Source organism: Phodopus roborovskii, unplaced genomic scaffold (assembly GCF_943737965.1).
Source record: "Phodopus roborovskii unplaced genomic scaffold, PHOROB, whole genome shotgun sequence".
Lineage (NCBI taxonomy): Eukaryota > Metazoa > Chordata > Mammalia > Rodentia > Cricetidae > Phodopus > Phodopus roborovskii.
The window spans coordinates 9,557,496-9,574,436 of record NW_026125052.1 but is presented as its reverse complement, the minus strand read 5'-3'; the positions used below and the strand labels follow the sequence as shown (position 1 = coordinate 9,574,436).

The window sequence follows — 16,941 nt, the reverse complement described above, 5'->3', positions numbered from 1 at the left end:
CTAAGATGGCATATAAGATAGTCATTGACCTCATTATTGGGGAAGGACATTTAAGATAGCCTCTCCACTATTGCTTAGATTGTTAATTGGGGTCATCCTTGTAGATCTCTGGACATTTCCCTAGTGCCAGATTTCTCTTAAAACCTATAATGGCTCCCTCTATTATGGTATCTCTTTTCTTGTTCTCCTCTATTCTTTCCCTGACTCAATTTTCCTGCTCCCTCATGCCCTCCGCTCCCCTCCTCTTCTCCCCTTCTCTTTCTTCTAACTCCATTTCCCCTCCTCCCAGGCTCCCAATTTGCTCAGGAGATCTTGTCCCTTTCTCCTTCTCCAGGGGACCAGGTATGTGTCTCTTAGGGTCCTCCTTGTTTCCTAGCTCTTCTGGAGGTGTGGATTTTAGGCTGGAAATCCTTTGCTCTATGTCTACAATCCATATATGAGTGAGCACACATCATGTTTGTCTTTTTTGTGACTGGGTGACTCAGGATGTTTTCTTCTGGTTCCATCCATTTGCCTGCTAATTTCAAGATTCTGTTTTTTTTCCCCACTGAGCAGTACTCCATTGTGTAAATGTATCACATTTTCTCCATCCATTCTTCAGTTGAGGGGCATTTAGGTTGCGTCTAGGTTCTGGCTATTACAAATAATGTTGCTATGAATATAGTTGAACAGATGTCCTTGTTGTATTTTTGTGCATCTTTTGGGTATATCTCTAAGAGTGGAATTACTGGATCCTGAGGTAGACTGATTCCCATTTTCCTGAGGAACTGACATACTGATTTCCAAAGTGGCTGTATGAGTTTGTACTGCCACCAGCAGTGGAGGAGTGTTCCCCTTTCCCCACATCCTCTCCAGCATAAACTGTCATTGATATTTTTTATTTTAGCCATTCTGACAGGAGTAAGATGGTATCTCAGAGTTGTTTTGATTTGCATTTCTCTGATGGCTAAGGATGTTGAGCACTTTCTTACATGTCTTTCAGCCATTTTAGATTCCTCAATTGAGAATTCTTTATTTAGTTCTATACCCCACTTTTTAATCGGGTAATTTGATGTTTAGTAACTAGCTTCTTGAGTTCTTTGTATATTTTGGAAATCAACCCTCTGTCAGATAGGAGTTGGTGAATATCTTTTCCCATTCTGTGGGCTGCCATTTTGTCTTGTTGACTGTGTCCTTTGCCTTAAGAAGCTTTTCAATTTCAGGAAGACCCATTTATTAATTATTGATTTCAGTGTCTGTACTACTGGTGTTTTGTTCAGGAAGTGGTTTCCTATACCAATTTGTTCAAGGGTACCTCCCACTTTTTCTTCTATGAGCATCATTGTGGCTCGATTTATGTTGAGGTCTTTGATCCATTTGGATTTAAGTTTTGTGCATGATGATAGATATTGATTTATCTGCAGTCTTCTACACACCAGCATCTGGTTATGCCAGCACCATTTGTTGAAGATGCTTTATTTTTTTTCATTGTATAATTTGTCTTTTGTCAAAAAAATCAGGTGTTTGTAGGTGTGTGACTTAATATCAGGGTTTTCGGTTCAATTCCATTGGTCTACCTGACTTTTTGTGTGTGTGTGTGCCAATACCAACCTGTTTTCAGGACTACAGCTCTATAATAGAGCTTGAAGTCAGGGATGTTGATGCCTCCAGAAGTTCCTTTATTGTACAGGGTAGTTTTGGCTATTCTGTGTCTTTTGTTATTCCATATAAAGTTGAATGTTGTTCTTTCAAGGTCTATGAAGAATTGTGCTGGGATTTTGATGCATTGAACCTATATATTTATTTTGATAAAATTGCTATTTTTACTTTGTTGATCCTACCTATCCAAGGACATAGGAGATCTTTGTATTTTTTGGTATCTTCTTTAATTTCTTTCTTTAAAGAATCAAAGTTCTTATTATATAGGTCTTTTGCTTGTTTGGTTTGCATTACCCCAAGATATTTTATGTTATTTGTGGCTATTGTACAGGGTGATGTTACTCTTCTTTCTCAGCCCCTTCATCATCTTTATATAGTAGGGTTACTTTTTTTTTTTTTTATTTTGTATCATGCTACTTTGCTGAAAGTGTTATCACCTGTAGGAGTTCCCTGGTGGAGTTTTTCCAGGTCACTTATGTAAATTATCACATCATCTGCAAATACTATTCCAATTTGTATCCCTTTGATCTCCTTTTGTTTACTTACTGCTCTAGCTAGTATTTCAAGTACAATATTGAAGAGATATGGAGAAAGTGGGCAGCTTTGTCTTGTTCTTGATTTTAGAGGAATCACATTGAATTTCTCTCCATTTAGTTTGATGTTAGATGTTGGTTTGCTGTATATTGCTTTTATTATGTTTAGGTATGTTCCTGTTATCCCTGATTTCTCCATGACCTTTACCATGAATGGGTGTTAGATTTTGTCAAAGGCTTTTTCAACATCTAGTGATATTATCATGTGGTTTTTCTTTTTCAGTTTGTTTATATGATGGATTTTTGTATGTTGAACCATCCCTGCATCCCTGGATGAAGCCTACTTGGTCATGGTGAATGATTTCTCTGATGTGTTCTTGGATTTGAATTGCCAGTATTTTATTGAGTATTTTTTCATTAATGTTCATGAGGGAGATTGGTCTGTAGTTCTCTTTCTTAGCTTTGTCTTTGTGTGGCTTGGGTACCAAGATAAAAGGAGTTTGGCAATGACCTTTCTGCTTCTATTGTGTGGAACACTTGCGGAGTATTGGTATTAGCTTTTCTTTGAATTTCTGGTAGAATTCTGCACTGAAACCATCTGGCCCTGGGCTTTTTATTTATTTAATTTTTTTTGGTTGGGAGATCTTTGATGACTGATTCTATTTCATTAGGGGTTATAGGTCTATTTAAATTGTTCATTTGATTTAATTTTGGTAAGTGATATCTATCCAGAAAATTGTCAATTACTGTTAAATTTTCAAATTTTGTGGAATTCAGGTTTTCAAATATGACCTGAAAAGTCTCTGGATTTCTCCAGTGTCCATTGCTATATCCCCCTTTTCATTTTGATGTTTGTCTTTTGGTTAGTTTGAATAAATGCTTGTCTGTCTTTTGGTTTTCTCCAAGAACCATCTCGTTGTTACATTGATTCTTTATTTTGTTTTCCTAGTTTCTACTTTATTGATTTCAGCCCTCAAATTGATTATTTCCTGGCATCTACTCCTCCCAGGTGAGTTTGCTTCTTTTTGTTCTAGAGCTTTCAGTTGTGCTGTTAATTCTCTAGTGTGACTATTCTCCAGTTTCTTCATGTGGGCACTTAGTGCTTTGAAATTCCCTCTTAGTACTGCTTTCAAAGTGTCCTATAAGTTTGGGTATGTTGTGTCTTCATTCTCATTGAATTCTAGGAAGTCTTCAATTTCTTTATTTCTTCCTTGAACAATTGTGCATTGTTCAATTTCCATGAGTTTGTAGGGTTTCTGCAATTTGTGTTGTTGAATTCTAACTTTAAGGAATGGTGGTCTGAAAAGATACAGGGGGTTATTCCAATTATTTGTTCCTATTGGGGTTGATTTTAGAGAAGGTTCCATGTGGCACTGAGAAGAAGGTATATTCTTTTGTGTTTGGATGGAATGTTCTATAAATGTAAGTTAAGCGCAATTGGGTCATAACTTCTGTTAGTTTCTTTGTTTCTTTGTTAAATTTCTATCTGGTGGACCTGTCTAGTGTTGAGAGTGAGGTGTTAATCTCCCACTATAAATGTGTGAGGTTTTATGTGCGATTTGAGTTTTAGTAATGTTTCTTTTACAAATGTGGGTGCCTTTTGCATTTGTGGCATAGTTGTTCAGAATTCAGACTTCATCTTGATGGATTTCTCTTGTGATAAATAAAAAATGCTCTTCTTCATCTCTTTTGATTTTAGTTTAAAGTCTAATTTGTTAGATATTAGGATTGCTACACCCACTTGTTTCTTGGGTCCATCTGATTGGAAAATCTTTTCCCAACCCTTAAATCTGAGGTAATGTCTGTCTTTGAAGCTGAAGTGTGTTTCTTGTATGCAGCAGAAGGATGGATTCTGTCTTAGTATTCATTCTGTTAGCCTGTGTCCTTTTATAGGTGAGTTAAGACCATTGATATTGAAGGATGTTAATGACCATTGATTGTTAATTCTTGCTTGTTTTGGATTTGTTTTTGGTGGTGGTATTGTGTGTGGGTTTCCTCTTATTTTTCTTTTGGCTGTTGTTAAGGTGGGATTACCTATTGCCTATGTTTTTGTGAGTAGAGTTGACTTCCTTGGGTTGGAGTTTTCCTTCCAGAACTTTCTGTAGGGCTGGATTAGTTGATATGTATTGTTTAAATCTGGTTTTGTCATGGAATATCTTGTTTTTTTCCATTTATAATGATTGAAAGCTTTGCTGGGAATAGTATTCTGAGCTGGCATCTGTGATCTCTTAGTGTTTGTAGAATATTTATTCAGGACCTTCTGGCCTTTAGTATTTCCATGGAGTTGTCAGGTGTAATTCTGATAGGTTTGCCTTTATATGCTACTTGGCCTTTTTCCTTTACTGCTCTTAATATTCTTTCTTTATTCTGTATGTTTTGGGTTTTGATTATTATGTGGTGAGGGGAACGTTTTTGTAGTCCACTCTATTTGGTGTTTTGTAAGCTTCTTGTATTTTCATTGGCATGTCTTTCTTTTAAGTTGGGAAAGTTTGCTTCTATGATTTTGTTGAATATATTTTGTGTACCTTTGAGTTGGGTTTTCTCACCTTCTTCTATGCCTATTATTCTTATTCTTAGGTTTGACCTTGTCCTATATTCCCTAGATATTTTGTGTCAGGGATTTTTTTTGACTTAAGATTTTCTTTGGTCAATGAATCTATTTCTTGTAGTGTATCCTCAATGTCTGAAATTCTCTCTTCCATCTCTTGTATTTGGGTGGTTATGCTTGCATCTGTAATTCCTGATTATTTCCCTAGCTTTTTTATTTCCAGAATTCCCTCAGACTGTGGTTTTTAATTTTCTTTTCTTTGTCTCTATTTCAGTTTTCAAGCCTTGCACTGTTTGAATTGTTTCTCGCAAGCTTTTGTTTGTCTTTTCCTCCATTTCTTGAATTTTTTTTGTTTATTTGATTTTTTTCTTCCGTTTCCTTAAAGGGTTTTCTCATTACCTCTGAGGCTCTCTATTGCTATCATAAAGTTGATTTTAGGGTCATTCATTTTTTGCTTCATCTGTGTTGGGATGTTCAGGTTTTGCTGGTGTGGAGTCCCTAGACACTGGTGCTGTCATATTGATCTTGCTGTTGTTGACTGTGTTCTTATACTGTCGTCTACCCATCCCTTCTTCCAGTGGTTACCAGTGGGGTCTCTCCCTCTCCTGGTGGGTACAGGACCAAGGTTCTCTTCCAGTGGGTGCAAGCAGATCCAATACTCTGATGACTCACCTCTTCCTGGGTGGAGGTGGGACTAGGGAACTGGCAGACTCTGGATGGGGTGGTCTGCTGGGAATGGTTACCCTGTGCTCAGTCCCCAGTTCTTAGAAGGCTCTGAGGTGGACACTGGAAGGCCAGCTCCTTCCTTGGGTTAAGGAAGGACCATGATGCTGGGAGGCTGTGGATAGGCCAGTTGGCTGGCACCGGTTCCCTGTGTGTGCTCAATCCCCAGGCCTCAGGAGACTCCAACCAGGGTCCCTGGAAGGTGGGCCAGAAACATGTTCATTCTTATCCTCTCCCATGGGTGGAAGTGGGACTAGGAAGTAGGACTAGGAAGCAGGACTAGGATGGGGTGGTCCACCCCGACAGGCTCCCCTGCAAGCAGTCCCCAGTCCTTAGGAGGCTCTGAGCAGGGCACCAGAAGGTGGGCTCCTTCTGTGGGTGGAGGTGGGGCTGGGTATCGCCTTTTAAAGGTTTCTCAATATTGGTACACTATGGATCAACTTTCCAACACATGAACCTCTAGAAGACACTCTCAAACCATATCCAGACAATACTTCATAATACTCACATTGTATCAGCATTGAAAGTAACATAGCATTGTTTTGAAGCATGTGGACAGATGTGCATCTCTTTCATTCCAATACTGCTAATTTTGTGTGTGTGTGTGTGTGTGTGTGTGTGTGTGTGTGTGTGTGTGTGTGTGTAATACATTTGAGCATCTGTAGATTTTGGCATGAGCTGGAGGACCTGGAGACAATCCCTAATGGGCCCTCATGGATGGATGTATTTTTCCCCATTAAAATCAGTTTTGAATCTGTAGATTGCTTTTGGTAAGATGGCCATTTTTACTATATTAATTCTACAGATTCATGAGCACAGGAGATCTTTCCATCTTCTGATATATTCCTCAGTTTCTTTCTTGAGAGACTTGAAGTTCTTGTCATAAAGGTCTTTCACTTGCTTGATTAGAGTTTACAGCAAGATATTTTATATTGTTTCAGGCTATTGTAAAGGGGGTTGATTCTCTGATTTCTTTCTTAGACCATTTACCATTTGAGTATAGGAGGGCTGCTGATGTTTTTTTTTAAAGTTAATCTTATATCCAGCCACTTGAGTAAAGGTGTTTATCAGCCATAGGAGTTCCCTGGTAGGTTTTTTGTTTGTTTGTTTTGTTTTTTTTGTTTGTTTGTTTGTTTTGGTTGCTTATGTATACTATCATACCATCTATAAATAGCAATACTTAGACTTCTTTCTTTCCAATCTGTATCCCTTTTATTTCCTTTAGTTGTCTTATTGTTCTAGCAAGATCTTCAACTATTATGTTGATAGGTATGGAGAGAGTGGACAATCTTGTCTTGTTCCTGATTTTAGAGAAATTGCTTTGAGTTTCTCTCCATTTAATTTGATGTTGGCAATCAGCTAGCTTTTTTATTATGTTTAGGGCTGTCCCTTGTATTCCTGAACTCTCCAAGGCTTTTATCATGAAGGGATTTTAGAACGGGAACATGAGCAATCAGCTTGTGGGGCATAGAGAGGGTGATTACTGAAAGAGACTACTGGGAATGGAGGGCATTTCAGAGTCAGGTAAAAACCTGGAACAAGGGAATCTCCCAGGAATCTGTAAGGAAGATCCCAGCTAAGACTCCTAGCAATAGCACATATGCAGACGAAACTGGTCATCTCTTGTGACCAGATTGCTACTTAGCCCAATAGTCATCAGAGAGGCATCATCCAGCAACTGATGGAAACAGATAAAGACCCACAGCCAAACACTAGGTAGAGTTTGGGGAATCCTGCAGAAAAGGGGAAGAAAGGATTATAGCTGGAGCGGTCAAGGATACCTCAAGAAAACTCATGGAATCAATTCCCCTAGGCTCATAGGGGCTCTCAGAGACTGAAGGACAACCAGGGAGCCTGCATAGGACTAATCTATGTAACTCTGCATGTATGTTACAGTTGTGTAGCTTGGTTCCCTCGTGGAACTCCTAACAGTGGGAACAGGGGTTGGTTCTGATTCTTTTACTGTTTTTTGGTACCTTACTCCTCATACTGGGTTGTCTTGCCCATCCTTAATACATGGGGAGGTTCTTAGTCTTACGGCAGCTTTATATGGCATGTTTTGTTGATACTCATTAGAGACCTGTCCTTTTCTAAAGAGGAAGGAGGAGGAGGAGTGACATAGTGGGGATGGGGGAGGGACTGGAAGTAGAGAAGGGAGGGGAAACTGAGGCGGGATGTAAAATAAATTAATTAATTAAAAAATGTGAAGTTAACCAGGTGTGACAGTACATATCTGTAACCTTAACACACAGAAGTGGAGGCGGGAATATTATGTTCATGGTCAGACTGAGCTATATAACAAATTATTGTATTAAAAACCAAATCCAAAAGCCAAAAACAGAAAAACAAGGAAGCAAATAAAAATAAAACAAAATCCCCCAAACAAAAATAACTTTTTTTTTTTGAGAGCCAAGAAATCTTTCAACAGTTTATTAGAAGGAATGTAGATATTTTTAAAAATCCCCACTGTCATGAACATAAAATTGAGGTTTTTCCAGCCAGGGCATAAGCTGAAATCAAAACAGGAAATTAAAAAAAAACCCAATAGTGTATTAACATTTTCCACTCATTTGCCATACTGACAGTGCAAATACAAATCTGGTCTAAAATGTACAGACTCTCAAGCAACAATGTATAGCTTTTTTTGTGCTCCATGCTAAGAGATGTAAGAGCTCAAGGGCCAAACAATACCAAATGTATAGGCTTCAAAAACCATCTAACTTAGGGCACTCACTAGTTTTAACTAAAATACACCTCAACACTGGCAAGTGACCACATACAATGATGTAAATAAAGTACTTTTTTTTTTGAAAATAAACTTTAGTGGAATAATTTTGAAAGGTACACTGGAAGAATGGCAGGATATCAGTTTAAGATATCAGCCAATTTGTTCCAGTCCCCTTCAAGTCCATGGTCTAGGATCTAAAACTAGTTCTCTCTCCCTAAGCTGAGCTTCCTAACATGTAAGTAACGGTTATGAAGAAAGACTTAGGTGAAATGTGTTTACTCATCAGAGCTGCTCTATCAGTTGCCTAGGATTTCAATTGCTTCATGGAATCCTGGGAAATGTTCATGCATAAGGATACTGCCTTAGCTGACTTAAATTGCCCCATACAATGGTACATTATCAACCCTTAGTGAAGCCTTAAAAAAAAAAAAGGTTGAAAAATGGGTTAAAGGAGGCAAACACAGCATCTGCCTTTAGAGCTATCAACTCAGGAATTTTCTCAATTATGAAATCTTGCAGAAGTTATTTCTCTGTCTCAAGATCCCAGCGATGACAGCATCCCTTACTCCAGATCTGGCATTTTTTTCATCATCGCTGTCTTGTGAATCATCATCTGCTCCATCTACTTCGGGTAAATCTACATCCTCATCACCACCCATGTGATCCATCATCTCGGAGAAGCGGTCAAAATTGGATATGTCCTCATCCGAATCATCTTCCCAGTCTTCCCAATTGTTGAAGTCCACACTCAGCCAATTGAGATTTGCCCTCTCCTTTGTTAACCTAGGCCATGACTGGCCGGATTCTCCTTTTCGCAAACAACATAAAATTGATCTGTCCGTTCTTTTATGCTTGGAATCATTTGCATCAATACAATGAAAAAGATAAATTTCATTTAAATGCTTAAAATTATTGCTTCCTCCAAGACAACTGAAAGTAAGTTTGGATTTCTCAAAATTTACATTAACATCTTTACTGTCTTCAACACAAAATTCAATGAATACATAGTCCCTTCGATCATACCACTTTGCAGAAGCAGGCTGCATGGTGGCCAGGGCGGGGTGGGGTGGGGGGGGGGGAGACAGGCGAACTGGTGGGCGGGCCTCACTGGGGCAGTGGCAGGCCAGGCGACTCCGGCTTCTCCTGCTGGTCGAGGCCTCTTCTTCCTCCCCAGGCGGCGGCGGCGGGGGTGGACCTCAATGCCCACAATGCATCGCGCGGAGAGCAGAAAGTGCCAAAAATAACTTTCAAGTTATAGAAGAAATACATAGTACTGTTTATTGAACACCCATTGTGTGTGAGTCCATGTTAGTGACCTTATATTAATTATATTAATTTAGCTGGGTGGTGGTGGTGCATGTCTTTAATCCCAGCACTCAGGAGACAGGCGGATCTCTATGAGTTTGAGTTCCAGCATAGCCAGCAGGGCTGTTACATAGAGAGAGAAACTCTATTTTGAAAAACCAAAACCAACCACCCAAACAACCAAATTATAATTAATATTGTTTTGTCTAATATTTCTAGAAAGTATCTATTAGTACTCCTATTTTCTAGAAGTGAATAATGATCATAATAATTGTAACTTATATAAGATGAAATAATAATAAAGGTGGTATCAGGATTTGAAACCTGGTCTGTCTGGTCCCTAAATCAGACACTCAGGGGCTGGCTTTTGCAGATTTATTTACTCCCATAGATGCAAATCATAGAGAAATGAAACTCTGGCATTGATTTAAGGGTGACTGAGGAAAGCCGAAGAAACTGTAAAGGGAAATACTTTCTCAGCTTCATGTATTTACATGATGATGTTAAGGAGGAGGAGTATGCATGTGTGTGTGTATATGCATGCGTGCATGCATACATGCATGTGTGTTTGTATATGTGTGTGTATGTGTGTGTGTGTGCAGCACAACTGTTATGATGACAATAGGCAAATGCATCGATGGTTGGATGGATGGATGGATGGATGGATGGATGGATGGATGGGTTTGTAGTTAGCTAGGGACTTAAGGACTGCTAAAGGACTAGCCTTGAAAAAGCATGGAGGTTGAGTTGAAGGATTTGCTTTCCAGCTAGAACAACTAGCAGACACGAATCCCTGAAGACTTGGTGCACTTGAAAACTGTGAGTGAAAGTATGGGTGATCTATTTGTGCATTGGAGGAGGCTTCAGAGGGAGTCTGGAAAGGCCAGCTGAAGACAGATTGTGAAGAGTCTCCCTCCTGGATAAGAGTTTAGGGAGTCCCACAGGTGATGGAGGACCACTGGAGCACTAAAGAAGAGTGACAGGGTCTGTTTTTTATTTTGGAAGCTTGCTCCCTTGCATATTATCTCTAACTTTTGTGACCTGACAGACTAATATTGTTCAGATAAGCCGAGAGAGTTCTCTCAGGGAGAACACAATGTTATTCACTTGTTTGGCTGAATTTTTTTCAGTGGTACCCAGCGTTGTGTAGGAAGGTGATGGATGTATCAACCTCAGATACTGCCAGAGATGGTGGTGGAGGCTCTGCAAGGGGAGGAACCCATTGCTCATGGTCAAAGGGCATTTTCCTTTCATCCTTCAGCCCAGAAGGAGGTCTGCCTTTGTCTCAAGTGCTAAGACATTCTGTGGGTGGATTTTCTGCAGAGGCGAATCGATGTTTATTTTAATTCATCCAATAAACTCTACAAAGCAAAATGAAATTAACTATTGGTCCTCTGTCCCCTAGCAGTTAAAGTGAACCCAACATTTTGTTTAGTGTTCTGATGCCTGGAGGAAAGAATAGAGAACAGAAAGCTCTGGGTGGTGGTAGGGGGGTTAGCAGAGAAAGTGATGGAACCCTGAAGCAAAGGGTCTGTCTATAACTTTCAAGGTCCAGGCAGATTCAGAACACTAGACCACCCTGCAGGCAATACAGGAGACGCTTTTTACCGCAAAGTGTGCCATTTGCAAACTGCTTCCAGTTCAGAAAACCTTTTTTTTTTTTTTCCTTTCCTTTTGAGTAGCCCAAGCCACCTTGCACAGTGCTCACCAGTTTTCAGCTACCATAAAGTACAGTTAGAAACTCTTAAAAGAAAACCACACATTGAGACTTAGAAGGAAACCAAAACTTATTTTTTCACTTTAAAATTTAGTTTCATTTTTTAAAAGTTTATTTATTTATTTGATGCACATGTGATTGTATGTGTGAGTATGGGTGTGGAGGCCAGAGGGCAAATTGTAAGAGCTGGTTCTCTTCTTTCATTATATGGGCTCCAGGGATCAAACTCAGATTGTCAGGCTTGGTAACAACTACCTTTATCCACTGAGCCATCTCACCAGCTCATATGCAGTTTTCTGGTCAGCCTGGTTCTAGAGCCACATCAGTTCCAAAAATAACACACAGAGACAGTGTATTAATTATAACTCTGTTGGCTGGTTATTAGCGTTTCTTATTGGCTAGCTCTGTCTTAAAAATTAACCTGTTTCTATCAATCTAAGTGTTTCCATGTGGTCTTATCTTACTGGAGAGAGGGTCCAGACCTCTTCTCTCATGTCCTACATCTTGTCTCCTCTCTACTACATCTCCCAGAATCTTCCTTGTATCCTAGTCCCACCTGTCTTGCCTTCCTATTTGCCAACAGTGGTTTATTCATTAACCAATAAGAGAAACATATTTAAAGAATGACATCTTCCATTACGTGTGTGTGCATGTGAGTGTATTAGTATGTTCTTAATTGCAATAGGATTACATCACTTTTCTCCCTCCAGCTACTCTCCCTTGAGCCCCTCCTGTGTTACTCTCCTCTCAAGTTGATAGCTTCTTTTACTTTATTCTTGTTACATGTGTATATGTACATATATATATATATATATATATATATATATATATATAACAAATTATCTATCTATATCCAGGGATATATAGATGTACACATATCTCTGGAACCTATGTAATGGAAGAAGACAACCATCTCTTAAAAGTTGCCCTCTAGTGTTCACACACATATATAACCAAATGTTCACCAAATAAATGAATATATACACATACACACACACACACACACACACACACACACACATATATATATATATATATATATGTTCTTTGTGAGTCTATTTTTGTTGGTGGTGTATAATGGTTTTAGGTCTGACCACTCTGCACTGGACAACAAGTAAGAGAGTTAATCCTTGGGAAAGACTAATAGTTCTTTATCTAGGAGTGATACCCCACGGAAGTTCCTCTTTCCCCATCAACATGTCCCTTGCTATTGCCATTGTTCTGGTCTTGCTTCTTATTATATCTCACCATTTCTAGGTGAGATAGTTTCACAGCAGACTTTATGCTTTCTGGTCCTTATAATCTTTTTATCCCCTCCTCTGCCACATCTCCTGAGACATAGATGCAGAAACCAGTTAACATATTCAGAAGGATGTATTTATTGTGCATGTGAGTCTATAGTATGTGTATATGTGGGTCTGCAAAGCATAGTGTGCATGTGGAGGTCAGAGGACAACTCTGTGGCACCAGTCCTCTCCTTCCACATTCCATGGGTTCTCAAGATCAAACTCAGGGTATCAGTCTTGCGGGTCAGATGCCTTTACCTGTTAAGCAATCTCACTAACTCTAAAATTTCATTTTAGATTACAAGTTTGAAGTCTGGCAAACATCTCAGTTGTGTGAGAGAAACTGTATCTGACTGGCTTTGGAGCCAGACAACCCTGACTTGGGTCTGTCTCCAAACCAGAGTGTTCTTGGGCCTGTTCCTGTGTCTCTGTGTTAGTTCCCATCTTTAATATTGGGTGTGCTCTGCCTATCTTATAGGGCTGTTGGGATCATATCAGAGGGATTAGAGAACATTTAGGATGGTGCCTGGCCTGGAATAGGCACTTGATAATAGGACATTGTTGGTGTGGTTGGTGCTTGCTTTTAAAACTCAGGTTCCCTAATACCAGCCTTGTACTGCACCACACCAATTCAGTGCCCATGTCCACTTGACTCTAGCCTGCTCCTTATGCTAGCTCCAGTCCATATTCCCACCCTCACCTCTATAAATACTATTAGCTTTGTCACAGGCTTGCTTGACTCTGGGCATTTATCTCCTAATCAGTCCCTTCTGTTTACCCTTCTGCCCTTGTACATGTTGTGGTAATGACTACTCTTTCCTCATCCACCCTTGCCTCTTGGTCTAGAAGGTCCTGAGATTCTAGTTTCCAGAAACTGTGAATGTGCTGTTTTATGGTACAGAGGCCCCATAGCTACAAATGGAATAGGGCTTGCGATCAAGGTTACCTGTGGTAGAGGGGTTATCTTGAGTTACACAGTGAACCCAATGGATGTACAAAAGTCCAGACAAATGAAAGGAGGACATGAGAGTGGGAACCAGGGTGATGCACATGAAGAAAGAGCTAGAAAGGGAGAAGTGGAGACTGTTCCCTTGAGCCTCTGGGAAAAATCCCTCCTGCCAACTTTTGCAGAATGGGACACTCTGCACTCCTGACCTCCTGAGTGTAAGATAATTAATATATGTTGTGTCAAATCACTAAAGTTATTGTAATTGATTACATGGCAGTAGGAATCTACTATTGTACCCTCATGGGTGGGCCATGGGCCTTTGGAGGATCAGCCCAGACTTAAAGAGCAGATGACAAGGTAAGGAGGGGTTCAAAACATTCCAGAAACATGGGTCACAAATAGCCATGACAGACAGCACCATTCCAATCTAGCACTCACTACTCACTTTTATTTTGAAGTGGGAAGAAGAAAACTTATTATTTTTAACAGAATACCTTTATATTTTCCTTGATGTTTCCTTTGATTTTAATACTGGGTACTTCATTTTCATGGCAAAGACTTCTTACTTAAGGTGATTTAAATAATTTTCACCTTATAGAAGCATGAAATGGTAATGAGAGTTTTCAAACTTTTTATCTCCTTATATTATGGTACTTTTTAATCCAGAAAAAAAGACAGTTGAGTAGGAAATACATAAACAGATGGTGAGGCATTGTTCAGGTAGGTTTTGCCTACAGGGAGAAAGGTCCCCAGTGTTCAGCCTCATTTCTGGGCCCTTAGGCATCTTTCCCTGTGGTCCCACCTGGAGATATCTCTTATTCTCACCTTGAGCTTGTATCTGTAAGATGGGAGAGCAGTGTTCTGTAAAGAGCCCAGTGACCACAAGGACACCACAAATGGGAATGAATGCCAGGATGGAGAACTGAATCATTTGTTTGGGGCTGGCTCTCAGGCATTCTGTTCCTGTTGCTTTTGCTGTTGCTTCTTCCTCTTCCTTCTTGTCTTTTCTTCCTTTTTGCCTTTTATTCCTTCTCCTCCTCTTCCCTCTCCATTTCACCTCTCCCCTTTCTCCTCTTTCATAGAAAGGGTCTCACCACATAGTCTATGTTGACCTTGAACTTGTAACCCCATCAGCCTATATATTTCAGGTGTGTACCACCATGCTTTACTTAGCTGGGTTCTTGGCACAACAAGTACAATGACCTAAAAACAAACTCTTACTTTGTTTGAACCATTCTGTGATAAATGATAAAATGATAAGTGATAAAATGAGAGATGTAGATGATGTCTAGTGGATAGATGATGGAATAATTCTCACCCAGGAACTTCCACAGCTACAAGTATTTCTTCTGTTGCACTCATTCTGTAGGTAGGAAACTGAGGTTCAGAAAGGTTAGTGATATAGCTTCCATCTATTCTCAGATGAGACTTCATCCATTAGGAGTCTTCTTAGAAGTGACGAGAAGCTAGGTTGTGGTGGTGAACTCCTTTAATCCCAGCACTTGGGAGGCAGAGGTAAGGAGATCTCTATGAGTTGAAGGCCAGCCTGGTCTACAAAGTGAGTTCCAGGACAGTCACGACTGTTACATAAAGAAATTGAAAAAAAAAAAAAAAAAAAAAAAGAGGTGATGAGAAAACTTTTGCCTCTTGCATAGTGTGGGGATGTGGGGATGGCTGCCACTGACTTTTGTATTTTTTGAAAAATGAGTCAGAGAGATAAGACTTTTTCCATTGCTGGAACATAGATAAACCACATTGGCTGTTTATTGGAGTGCGGTGGGAAAAAGTGGTGCCTTCTGTGGAAATCAATGAAAATGGTTTAATGCTGCTTCAAGATTTCTCTTCAGGTAAATGGGATTAGACATGAGGTTCTATAGGAAAACACATTGATGGTTCTCACACCTGAAGGAAGGACCTGTGCTAAGCCAGCACCGAGTCACCCTGGACACTTCCTGATGATCACTGATGTGGGAAATCACGGCTTCTTTTCCCAGTGCATTTAACACACATACACTCAGAAAAGTAGTTTTGTTCCAAACTGAAGCTCTACTAGTTTTTCCCAAATCTACTCCAGGCTTTGCTGCATCTCATACTGGAGCAGGTGGTACACCTGCATGGCTGTCCAGCTGGTATCTGTTCTGATTGACTGGGGTTGATCTACAGCTACAACTGTCCCTGGATAGTTAGAATGTTATATCACTGATAAAAAGCAAAACAAAACAAAAACCCACCCAGGATCAGTCAAGGTTCTCATGCATACAGTGAGTTACACCAGCTAAGCTGGTTCGCTGAATTTGTTCCGAGTAAAGTTCATTTTGACGCAAATGTACCAGGAAAAAGAGATGGCACAGGGATTCAAATTCTTCTCTCACTGGCCTCCACTGCTGTTCACTTTTTAGCCCACTGAGCTGCTTGTGCCTCAGGTGATGAGAAGCATTTTTCAATTTGATGGGTTTCATCTGCATTTTATTAGTCTATTTCTGGAAAAAATACCATTTGTACATCATTTTCTTTTCAGTCTTGTCTTTATTATTCCCTTCCCCATCTCGGGTGGTGGGACCAGGATTTGATTTTCTCTTAGTGCTTGGTACATTTCTCATCCTCAGAGCAATTTACCCTGGGTGACAGTCCATCTGTCTCGCTTGCCCCCACTTAGGAATCCTCTGCCTTCTCCAGTGTTCCTTATTTCTTCTTTCATAGCATCCAACTCATCTACCCTGACCTTTCCCAGCCCTCCTGTTCTTTATTGAGGCTGCATGATGGGTGGAAATCCTGAAGATCACATCAACAGTATTTCTCTCATCTCTTGCCCTCTTGCTGAACGACCGTATTGAACTTTAGGGGTGTGTGGTTTCCCTCTTCTTATAAAAAAATGAAAGAAGGAATAAAAAGAAAGGAAGGAAAAGAAAACAACTACAAACATTAAGAATGTGGCCATAACTTAAAATATTCCTGGGTGAGGGAGTAACTGAATAGCTGTTACATGACTGAGAGTTGGTGGCAGGGATTGTGTGGACTTTTAACTTTCAATGGTTTCCTCTGAAGCTTATGAGGAAGTCTTTGATGGGTTAATGGCTTTGCTATTAAGGTCACCAAAGAGGAAAGAAAGTATACTTCTTTCCACCATGAATCAGAAAACTCTTTTAGTAAAGGGTCAGATTTTAAGGATTTTCAGTTTCTCCTGCCATTTGGTCTGTGAGACACTCAGTTCAACAATTGTAGCATAAAAACTATCAAAGGAAGCAAGTAAAGGAATCGGAATGACTTGTTTCAATAAAATTTCTTTGACAAAGTTTGATTCCCATTTTAGAGTAATTTTTTTTCCTTTCTACTTTTTTGTCTTTTCCTGTATGTTTGTTTATTTTTTTGTGTGTTTATTTCTTGGTACCTTTTTGGAAGTATTAACATTTGTTGTGTTTTAAGTTTAAAAGGTCTCCCCCCCAAAGGGTATTTATTATTTATCTATTTTTGTGTCTGAGTGTGGTGCACGTGTGTGGTACATGTGTTTGTGGTA

The 16,941-nt window shown here is 39.7% G+C and overlaps 1 protein-coding gene across 1 annotated transcript; it reads right to left on the bottom strand.

Moving 5' to 3' along the window:
* Positions 1-7,983: 7,983 nt before the first annotated feature.
* On the bottom strand, positions 7,984-9,226 carry LOC127230730 (prostaglandin E synthase 3-like). Its single transcript, XM_051196063.1, is given in 2 exon segments — positions 7,984-8,753; positions 8,755-9,226. Coding segments are annotated over 2 exon segments (483 nt in total). The 5' UTR covers positions 9,217-9,226; the 3' UTR covers positions 7,984-8,732.
* Between the last annotated feature and the right edge of the window lie 7,715 nt (positions 9,227-16,941).